The sequence below is a fragment of the Pinus tabuliformis genome, chromosome 4_1, assembly GCF_031772625.1.
Source record: "Pinus tabuliformis cultivar Carrire ecotype Pingquan chromosome 4_1, CPIR1, whole genome shotgun sequence".
NCBI lineage: Eukaryota > Viridiplantae > Streptophyta > Pinopsida > Pinales > Pinaceae > Pinus > Pinus tabuliformis.
The window spans coordinates 750,755,234-750,767,214 of NC_142303.1; the positions used below are offsets into that span (position 1 = coordinate 750,755,234).

General features: G+C 34.1%; 1 protein-coding gene across 1 annotated transcript; it reads left to right on the forward strand.

Annotated features, from left to right (window-relative positions):
• The first annotated feature begins 10,139 nt into the window (after positions 1-10,139).
• Positions 10,140-10,838, forward strand: LOC149178326 (uncharacterized). Its single transcript, XM_089423604.1, has 2 exons — positions 10,140-10,341; positions 10,457-10,838. The coding sequence occupies exons 1-2, from the start codon at positions 10,140-10,142 to the stop codon at positions 10,774-10,776; spliced, it is 522 nt and encodes a 173-aa protein (XP_089279730.1). The 3' UTR covers positions 10,777-10,838.
• The last annotated feature ends 1,143 nt before the right edge of the window (positions 10,839-11,981 follow it).

Consider the following 11,981-nt stretch of genomic DNA (forward strand, 5'->3'; position numbering starts at 1 on the left):
AATTAGTGTCAAGTGGCTGGCAGCTCACCAATTTTCTAAGGATTTGAAATTATTCAATTCTAATAAGTTCATATTCTAATTAGATAGAGAAATTAATATAAGCAAATTTTATTTAGCAAAATCATCCATTTTACAGTAAAATATGTAATTTTTTTTTCCGTCCAATTAAAATTGACTCATAATCTTTTTATAGATAATTAATAAAATAAATATGTACATTAATAAAACATTCTTAGTATTGCAATAATTATTTTTATCATATTTATGAATCTTTCAATAACCACATTAATATTTTTAATATAATTATATTAATAAATATATAAATAAATTCACCACTTTTTAGGGAGAAAAAAACTACTCTATTCGAATAATTACATCACTTAAACTTAGTGTTCCATGAAAATTTCCCTAAATTTCAATCAAAATAGAAAAATAATTGGCCCAGAAGAATAGTGAAAACATCTACCATCAAACCGTTAGAGAACAGCCACGAAAATGTTTGCCCGTTATTTCGAGAGAATTCAAGCATAAAGGAGAATCCGAACGACATGATATGACGTATCTGCAATGAATTCAACCGTTGCTTCGATTGACATTTGGTGTTTTCATTTGAAAATAAGATAAAATGTCGGCCGCTCCCTCTCAACTGTGTCGAATGCTCTCCACTTTCTATGAGAATCCTTGGCCATCTGTTTTGATATTATGTGGAACTAAACATGACGCTTACATCAACTAAGAGCACTAAGACTGCATGTTCGTCCGGTGTACGTTTATTTCAATAAAACAAAATAATTGTACTAAGAATGAGCGCGCGTGTTTCGGATCCCAAATTCAAGATTGACTGCGTTCAAATGACAACCGTTAGATTGCCGTATAAGAGTCCAGGATTCAGATATTTTGATTATAACGTACATAAAAATAATTATTTCAATGCATGATCACCTTTTTTTTAGGTGTCGTGATCATCCCGTGTTTAGCAAATTCACAAGTAAATTTATCAATTACTGGAGCACTATGGTGCACGGATGTGAAACATTCAAACAAGAACAATTACCGGAGCAATAAGCAAGGATCTTGATAAAGAGCACTCAAATCGCTTTCATTCTGGTAACCTTAAACGGAATCCAGTAGGCAACAACTTCCTGAAGTAAATTGATTAGTTGCCCCATTTGTTACTGTGTGTAGAGATCACATTAACCTTCATAGTTGGGGATTGCAAATATGGATGGTTGAAATTACCAAATTTTAAGGAAACATTCGTGCCCTAAAACTAATCAGTAATAGTTCGAGTACCCGTTATCAATGTCAGCAGTCGTGGCTCCGGTGCTCTTAAATTTATGCCCGGATTAGAGAAATTTAACTCACTGTAGCGCAGTAATTTTGTCAAATGGTGACAAGAAATTTGATAGTAAACTGCCAAAATCATGCTAAATGAAATCGTCTCTCGAATATTCAGACAAGCTTCATAGAATTGCTGGTGCAGAATCTTTTTCTGATCAATTCGAATCGCTGTGATGCATTGCACTTGACAACCAATCCTCTTTCAATTCCATTAAATAGTAATCCGCCGCGGCAGCCCCTCCTTCAATGACAACCAATCCTCTTCAATTAAAGACCATCCGCCTCAGCAGCTCCTCCTCCAATTAAAGCCAATCCTCTGCAGCTGGCAGAGATGAGCTATATAGATAGTTAGATAGGCAATTTATTTAATGAAATTCTCTGATCATTGCGATTTTATCATATCAAATTGTGAAAACAATGAGCAGGAAAGAAATATAACTTAGATTTTCAATCGGCTGTCGCAGCCCCTCCTTCAATGAGAGTAAATACTCTGCAATTAAAGACAATCCGCCGCAGCAGCCCCTCCTCCAATTTAAGCCAATCCAATGGTTACATAGATGTAGGTTCCAGAGCTTACTGGAGACGAACAGGAGGATACAGGCAAAGACGTACGACGGATTAAGAAATGTAAAGGTTAAGAGGTACACAGATATGCTTTTACCGACACAGAGATATGATATCGCCCTAAACTGTGAGATATGGCGATTCTGTTGCCAACTGTGAGATATGGCGATTTGCATGCTTGCCAGATACCATATGCCATGTGCGGCCAAATGCCAGATGCTATGCGCGGGGAGGGGGAGGGATAATGAATCGAACCCCTCGAATCAAACGGCTAATATCAATTCCATCGTCTAACAACGAAATCAAGGGCGCAGGAAGGTACAGAGTGGCACTGGAGGGGAGTTCTTCCCAGAGGAACGCCTTACGGCGTAATTATATTTGAATGATAAATTAAATTAAAATTATTTGAGTGTAGATTTTTACAATAATTTATATTGTCTAAATTTTTTAGAGAAAATTGTGTAGATGTTTAGTTTTTCTTAAGTTTAGGTGGACATTTCACCCATCCGCTGACTGGGATTCGCAGGGACTCGGAAAGTGACTCGATCGCATGACAAGGCAAGATGAAGGAAGACAACATTATGGTGGCGGATGCATATCAAAGACTTTGCTGCTTGGATGACAATCAACAAGTTAGCTAGTTTTCAAAACTCTGGAACTCCCACATTCGTACAAAAAACACTCTATTTCTCTGGTTAGTCTGGAGGAACAAAAATTTGACATGGGAAAACCTTCAAAAAAGAAACTTGTCCGAACCTGGGTATTGCGTTCTATGCAGGAATGCGGAAGAGGATAATTGGCATATGTTCATCAAGTGCCCTGAGGTTTCTATATTCTGGCAAAATCTGGACGCCACATATGGACTCCACCTCCCGCAGTTCACTTGCATAACTGACTGTCTTGAATGGTGGAGTAAACATCACAGTTCATGGCGCTATATACCTCCTATTTTCTTTTGGGAGATCTGGAGATGGAGGAACAATATTATCTTCAACGACTACCGAGAAAACGGTGCTCTGGTGTTGGAAAGAATTAGAAGCAAAATCTCTGTTGAATTACAAGTTGGTATATTCACTAAAAAGCCCACTAAATCCAACACTGGCCCTGAGATCATTTACCCTGCAGGGTTCTTTGATGGCGCATCACAACGCAGCATATGTGGGTGCAGATTCATTCTCCACTTTTCACGAGAGATGACCTATCACGTTCACTGGGGGGCGGGTAGAGGCTCCAATACAAAGGCTAAAGCTATGGCGTTATGGGGACTTCTCCAGTTTGTTCATTTTCTGGATATTCAATCTGTCCACATCTATGGTGACTCAAAGGTCATCATAGACTATGTTGGCAGCAAGGCTATCATCTGCAAATCCTCCATTCAACGCTAGTTACAACAGATCATGACACTCTGGAGTACACTTCAACACTCCACCACTCAACACATTAGCAGGGATTTCAACATTGAAGCGGACCGTCTCTCCAAAAAAGGCATCATAAACAATCTGGATGGTCTTCACATAGAGATCAAGATGGGCGAGACTTGGTTCGAGGCCGGGATTATGCCATTTCTAGGATAACTTACTAATCCTGATAATTCCTTTTTGATATCACATATATCCCTTTTGTTATTTCCTTTTCGATTTAATAGTTACAAAATTTCAGATATGCTATATTATTGCCTATTATCAGCTACACATGTTGTTACTATTTTTGAACTATCTGATATCCACAATTGTAAGATCAGTTTTTGCTACTCGGACTCGTTATTGGGATACAATTGTATGAATGCAAGATAGAAAAAATGCACCGACATACTATCTCTAAAGCGCTGCTATTTGGGATACTTAGCTATGAAGAATATGTAATTACTATATATGAATGAATATATCGCTTTTTTCATCTGAACAAAAAAATAAAAAAGAAAAAAGAAAAAGAAGAAAGAAAGAAAGAAAGAAAAAAAAAGATGACCAAACAGATTAAACCTAACCAATTCTCTCTTTTGCTCACCGCTCCTTTTTCCTATATTTTGTTTCATCCTACTTTCTATCATAGCTTTCAAATTTTTTATATGAAAATTGGTTTTTGTATAAATCTTTCGAGATATATATATATATATATATATATATATATATATATATATATATATATATATATATATATATCTATATATATATATAATTTCATATTATAATTAATATTTTATCTATTATATATTAAAATATCATAACATTAATCCTAAACATCTATGTTTTTTTTTTCCGAAGGTGGCAAAACCTATCAAACTCAGGTGTCTTCCTAAACATCTATGTTACTAACCACATCATATCCTTCTCCTAAATAAATAAATAATTAAATATAAAAAAAAATATACCTTTTTATCTAAACCCCCTCCCCCTCCCTTTGATTCCCTATCTTTTGGTTTGTTAGTAATATTTTTTTTAAAAGGAACAGGTATTGAGTGACATTAAAAATCATCTAATTTGAAGAGCAGAACCTTTTATATTAAGTGTCCTAGTATTTCCATCTCGTTCCCAAAATTTTCTCATCCTATTACATACCAAAATTTCTTCACAAAGCATATTGTTATACTAGGAAGGTTTTTCCCATATATTCTCCGAAAATCTCCATTAAGAACTACATGATGATATGTAGTTCTATAGGGGATCCTCTACTTGATGCATGTTGTCTTCTACAAAGTATTCAAAATTGGAGTTATGCTCCACATTGGCCATTATTGGATGGTCGTCCTTCACCAAACTCTTGAACTCCAAGATTTCCCATGTTGCGCGCCATCCCATTGCCCTCTAGTTGGTCGCAAAGATTCTCCATCCTAAACTACAGCATCTTCGCTTTCAACTGTAGACACTCAAACTTAAGCTTTAACAGACCTATCTGATGGCAGAATATTTCATTTATGGTTCTGGTCTCAGTCAGTTGCATATTTTCTTGGCGATATGTCAACATAATAAGAAACTCCACTGCCCCTACGATCTCAAATAGATGGGCGCCAATCTCGTCACCTTTCTCTCCATCATCATGCACCATTATCGCCTGTAAATGCATTAACCGTCTCAATGCCATGAGAAAATAAGAAAATTTTACTTCGGCCTCCTGAATACCCTCGTTCTCCATATATAACCGTGTAATTCCTATCCCGAGCCTGCTTCCAAAACCCCTCGCATTGAAGGCTTCTAATCTCTGCCTGTCCACTTGCATTGGATCCATTAATGGTTCAGTGTGATAACTATGAAATATTATCTTCGACCCTACGCCAAATAGATATGTCTTCACCGGTATATGGATTTCACACATTTGCACCTTAATAAATGTCAAATCGTCATTGGGTTCTTTGTCTAGTGTCATCTTCAGGCTTACGTAGCCACTCCAGGTGGCCATGAAAACAAAAATTCCCACAAAACTATGGCGCTTCATCTTTAATATAATTAAAATGTATTTAATTAACTTGACTCTACTAATTGTTCACTATTCCCGAGATTAATGCACCAATGGAGCTGCCTAATCTATGAGTTCCTTTCTATAATATAAGAATTCTCTTATTTTCAATTGTACATCTTGCTATAAAAATCTTGGCTTGGTTTTGACATGCATTTGAAGCATGCCTATCTCTATTTCAATTGTTAACATTTTACTCAATTTGAAGCTTAGTGGTAGCTTGAATGGAGAATTCGCTTAAAGTTGGAATGAAAGTAACAGAGTCGTTGTCATTAAGATAGAATCTTAGTTATTTAATCCATATCAAAATTAATATTGATTGTTTTGAAAAAATAAAGGGAAATGAATTATTGTAAATCAATAGAGTTGAGCATCATCTATTTATATAGGTAATGAAAACAATGGGCATGCCCTAAATTCTTCATTAATTGCTCATAAAAGTAGGAAAACATATCCAATTAACACAATAATTTTGGACGAAAAGAAAATAAGGGAGTGGGGTTTTAGAAAGAATAAGTAATTGATTTTGTTACATCATCATTCATTAGAAATGAAATGTCTTCATGGTTCACATTGATATGCTATCATTTCCTCTTAAAGAAAGTGGGGATCAATTTTGATCCCAATTGAAAATCTATGTTGGTTAAAATTTTAGAAAAAATTAAGAACTACATTAATGGAAGCATCATGGTAAGTCTCAATTCTAGTGTATAGGAAATTAGAGGAAGGAAAATTTAAAGAGGAAAAACATAGAGCTAGAGACCTTATAGAGTACTTGGAAAAATGTTACACATAAAACTATTGCAAAACAAAGGCTTGTGGAGTTCAAATTTCTATTTCCCCTTTCAATAAAATAATAACTTCATTCTTGTCAATCTCCATGGACAACAGATTGTGTGTGTCACTCATTGAAATCCACTTATGTAGCGCAAAATTATACAAAGGTTCTCATTCAAAGGCAAGTTTCAGGCCTAGCTTTGGACATGAACTATGATAGATCATATCCAACCCTCCTCTAACTTCATTTTTAATTATGTTAAAGAGTTTTTCCCAATGGTGGCAAAGAAGGAGTCTCTACTAGTGCTATAGATGAAACTAGAGCTAATAATAGTGGAGGCAAGTAGGGAGGTCCTATACCTATAAGTGGTACCCCTTTATTTATTGATTTTTTTCTCCCTCTTCTCCTTCTCTGAGCAATTCACATCCTAATGATGGGTTTTGTTCTCGACTTGAACCATTGATTGAAAATGTTCGTTGTGGATAAAACTCGAGAAGAAAATCCTTCAAGATTAATATAATACTACAAATGGAAAATTATAGTTTCCCAAGCATTTCCATCCAATTAATTAACATAAAAAATACATGCCATAAATATCATTCCAATTGGATAAACAATGGTTTAAATTTTGGGGTGTACAAGCTATTGAAAGCGCATAAATTGACTTTTAGATAACAAGCATTATAAGGAGGAATTTTAGATATCTTCTTAGAATGGAAGATTGAGGTAGAGGAATAGCTTATTGTTTTTTAAGAACTAATGTGGTTCCTCTCATCAATTACATCTTATACTCTAAGACCTTGTGATGAAAATTTATAAATGTTTATCACCTACTCCTATCTTGAAGGCATGGATAAGGAAATTAATCAAAACATGGGATTTTCCTAGGGAAAAAAGGGAACGTGAAAAAGGTCAAATTTTCTATTCTACTGGAATGAGACTATAATAAATATATATATACAGAACATACAAGAGAAAGAAAATCTCTGAAAATGTTGTATATTCCAACTTTCTTTGATTTAGCATGGGTTAGAATGAAATTTGAATGCCCTACTTAAATTTATTAGCAACAAAAGATAGTTCCTTCATTTTATGCTTGTTGGAAGACTTGATTGAAGGGTAAAAATTTTGCATGTCAGCAAATGTTGAAATATGTTAATAAGCTTCCCCATAGCTAACCACTTCAAATAATTATTTTCTAACTATATGATGTAACTACCCTACAAGTTATTTCTGTGAAACATCAAAAGACATCTCCAATCTCTATTGATACTCTATAAATATAATTAGACCATAATAAATATCAAAACCATATCCACAAGTGCTTTCAACAATTTAAAGCAATGTCTTAGCATTAATTGGAATAGATACCATATTTAACTTCATTAAAATCATTTCCATAGTGTGGGTAACACATGAATTCCAATTCCATGGAGATCAAGTTCTACACATATTATAAAAGTTTTGAAAAATTGACTCATAAAACTTGTTAGTCCCTTTTTCGTCAGGAACTATAACATTCACTTTGCAATCAAAATACATTTACTTTTCATGTTTTTTATTTTATTTTTGCAATTTTAACCAAATTTTTAATAAAAGGTTGAAAATTTCTATTTTGTGTAAATTCAAATATAATTTCCTAATTTCTTGGAAATTTTATTTCTAATTTTCAATTGGATAAGCGGTCTTGATAATTCATTTAAAAAAAAAAAAACTAATTTTGTGAGTGGTCATTCCATGGGTGAGTGCTAAAACACAAACGTTGTTATGCTACTCCAGAACTAACGGAGTTGCATGTCCTTTTAGTGGGGAGGGGGTAAAAAAATTTCTAGATGCTATGACACTGACAATATTATGCTACTGCTATTCCTAATGATGCTATAACTGATAAGGTTGCAGGTCCTTCACATATTAGGTGAGGAATTGAAGAAATATCTAATTAATATTATTATTATGTTTCATTGTGCAAAGCTGCACGGATTTCACTTTGTGGAGAAAGCTTGCTTTGCATAGTAAAAGCTCCACACATGTTGCCTATTAAATTTGCCACCGCATGTGATTTAATTTAATTTATAATAATATGGAGGCACTGGAACAAGGCTTTCGAGTCGACATTCAACGTTTTTTTTCCATGCTAGAGATTCTTGACAGATTCTTCATAGATACCATTATTACTTAAGCAACTCTCGGCTTTGTGTCACAACCTCTACTTTCTGCGGAGGGCTGGAACTCATTGTGCCACTATTTCTTCCACCTATAGTTGCATTTAACCTGTAGTAGCAAGTGTGTTTATTCATAATGTGCCTGAGGATTGTATTACTGAGTTAGTGTGTGTTATTTTTGTAGTCATGCAACGTGTATTACTGAGTTATTTATTGAATTCAAAAAGCCACATATTAACAATGTGGCATTCCGAGGTCAACGGTGCGTTCAAGTTGTTGCAGTAAGCATTACCAAGATTTTTAGGTTGGGCTATTTTTTAGAGCAATAAATTTGAGTTTCGTTTAATGTTGAATGATTATATAAACAGAGCATCAAATTGCTACCGTCACCACCATTTCTACCACCAAAATAATTGAGATTTTACGCACCAAATGAGCGATCCATTGGCAGTGTGAAGCTTCTCCAATGAAAGAAGGATCCGAAGCTTTATGCTTGAAGCTTGCGCCGAACCTAGAAATATTCGAAGCCTTATTCTTGAAGCTCATGGTAAATCTAAAACTATTCAAAGCTCCCCCTGAGCCTCAAACTTCCCCTCATTACTCTTTCTATAGTAATCTGATTAAGGGGGTCGAAAACTTAGGATCAAGGGGTTTTGTAAAACTATTTGTGCTTTTTTTTCTTTTTTTAATTATTTAACACAGATAGATGTAATTATAACTTAATTTCAAATTTCCTTTATATTTAAAATTTCAAATCATCTGTTATACTTTTTTTTAAAATTTCAAATCATCTGTTATATTTTTTTTAATAATTTAGTAATAGAATTAAATTTAAATAATACATTGCCTCATTTTTCTATGATATTATGAGAATGGTTTGTGAAATAGCGGTAACATATTTGATTATTTTGATTGAGTTTACAACACTTTCAATTTAAAGAATATTTGAAATTTTGAATAAAGTTAAGGTGAGGCTTATAAGCTTATATTAATTACATTTGTATTAGTTATAATTATTAGATTAATATATAAAATTTATATTATATAATTATTATATTAATATATAAAAGAGAAATATATTACTGCTTTTATTTTTGAATGTAAATCAATTAGTTTATATGGAACTTTGTTCCGCCATCAAAGATACATTAACGAAAGTTAAACTATCCTAAGAGGCCAGGAAACCAAATCTAAAATAGTTAGATCGACTGGCATCGATTACAAGTAATTGCACTACTCTACATGAAAATGTCACGTGTCTGGTGATTATGATATTTCCCCACTAACTTGAAGTTGATGAAAAACTATTGGACATTAATACTTTTGTTAAATAAACGGAATTGTGGGAGCCGCTGTGCACATGGCTGTGAGCCACTTTCCACAAATGGTCACAATGTCGTAACCAGATTTAAAGCATTGACAGGTGGCGCTAATCTCGCCACTTACCACAAATGGTCACAATGTCGTAACCAGATAGAAAGCATTAACAGGTGGCGCTAATCTCGTTGGAAATTCAAAAAAAGGTACCTGTCCCACTCAAAACCAGAAAGAGCGGAGTATGACGAGATGGCTAAACCGCGTAACCGGGCCGCGGGGACATAGATGATAAGGAAGCAGAAGATCGGCTGCTTCGTTTTTGTTTTCAATGAATTAATGATTCCACTCAACTTGCCCTATAAATGAGAGATCTCCTAGCTGCACCGTTTTATCGAGACTGTTTTTTTCTTGCAAGAGACTGCCAGCGGAAAAACATCATAAAACTGTACGCTTCTTTCTAGCTGTTGGTCGTTAACGAAGAACTGCAATCTTAGAATACTGTGAGACTAGAGATTTGTAGGTCAGTGATGGATCTCAAAGTACGAATAGCAATCCCCAAAGATTCTGCGGGGCACGTGTGCCATATCTCCCGAGCCTTCTCACCGCCAATGGCGCAGAAACAGAACGGGGGAGCTCCCACTCTTTCTGCTCCAAGGAGGAAGAGAGGAGTTAACCAGAGGCAGCTCGTTATAAAAGCTGCAAGCTCTGGCGAATATCAATTTGGTTCAGGTACTACTTGTATTCTTTATCACTGGACTTATGGTTATATCTATGTAGTGGACTGCTGTGCCCATGAGTAGCCTTTCAAAAAGTTACATTAAGTGCCAAATTGTTTTGAATGCAGGTGGCCGGAACATAGTGGACGCCAATATGATACTTCTGAGAAAGCGAATGTTCGACCTCAAAATGCAGGAGACAAATTACAAGGCTCCGGAAGAGTACATGGAATGGGAGAAAGAATTATATCCCGCGTATCATGCGCAGGTATTCAGGGCAATTGCATGGTTGCAGTACACTTTGATCAACACTCGCCCTGTTGTTGCAATCACACTTTTGAGTTTGATATCTGCCAGCGTTCCCTTATCGATTATTATTGTATCAACGAGTCCTGTAAGCCGCGTGGGTCAAATTACGATGGCGTTACTTAGCAGTTTGCACAGTTAATGATGTGCAAATGACGTAACTGGAAATTATAATCCATGAATGCAGAAAGAAAAATATGTCATCTTCAGTTCACTCATCCATACTCAATAGTTAGGAAGATCTATTTTGATATATTGCAAAAGAACGTTGAGGACTGACGAATAATATCATCGGGCAAATAAGAAAGCAGTTCAGAGATTTGAACAGACGATCAAGATGCAGATAATACCATCAATTTGATAAAGTAATTGTGTGATGCAGATAATACCATCAATTTGATAAAGTAATTGTGTGAATAAAGAAATATTGTTTTTTTATTATATAAAACGGTCTCAGATAGAGTAATTGTTTTGTTTGAAAAAAAAATAAAAAAAATATTACTTATATATATATATTTTATAACAAAAAAAAAGAAAATAGATTATTATTAATCGGATTTCACGAGGGGATTCCAAGCAGATGCGTATTGCTCCGAATTCATAAGGATCTTCTAAACAGTGGTTTGCAATTAATAAGGCTATTCATCTTTTCTATCTTTAATAGATGACATTACTAATAACTTCGTAGGCTATTTATTTATTTGATTGTTTTAGTTTTTAAATATATTTTCTATTTGATATTTATTAATTATATTTGAATGATAAATTAAATTAAAATTATTTGAGAGTGCAGATTTTCACAGTAATTTATATTGTCTGAAAGTTTTAGAGAAAATTGTGTAGATGTTTACCCTGTAGACCCTTCATCTATCATAAGAGACCAAATAGATTAAACATCACCAATTTTCCCCTTAGCTCACCCATCCTTTTTCCTATATTTTGTTTTATCTCTCCTTCTATGATAGATTTCAAATTTTATATATGAAAATTTGTTTTTATTTAAATCTTTATATATATATATATATAATTTCATATTCTCGTTAATATTTTATCCATTATATATTAAAATATCATAACATTAATCCCCAAATAACTTAGGCTATTAACCACGTCATATCCTTCTCCAAAATATATAAATAATTAAATATAAAAAGAATATACCTTTTTATCTAACCCCCTCCCCTTCTCTTTGATTCCCTATCTTTTAGTTTGTTAATAATATTTGAAAAAAAACAGGTATTGAGTGACATTAAAATTCATCTGATTTGTAGAGCATAACATTTTACATAAATGTCCTAGAATTTCAATCTGGTTTCCAAAAATTTCTCATCCTATTACATACCAAAA

Excerpts from the sequence above, each read along its gene's own strand:
- LOC149178326 (XM_089423604.1), top strand. The coding sequence starts at position 10,140 with ATGGATCTCAAAGTACGAATAGCAATCCCCAAAGATTCTGCGGGGCAC. Across the intron at positions 10,342-10,456 it reads CGAATATCAATTTGGTTCAG|GTGGCCGGAACATAGTGGAC; the intron begins GTACTACTTGTA and ends TTTTGAATGCAG.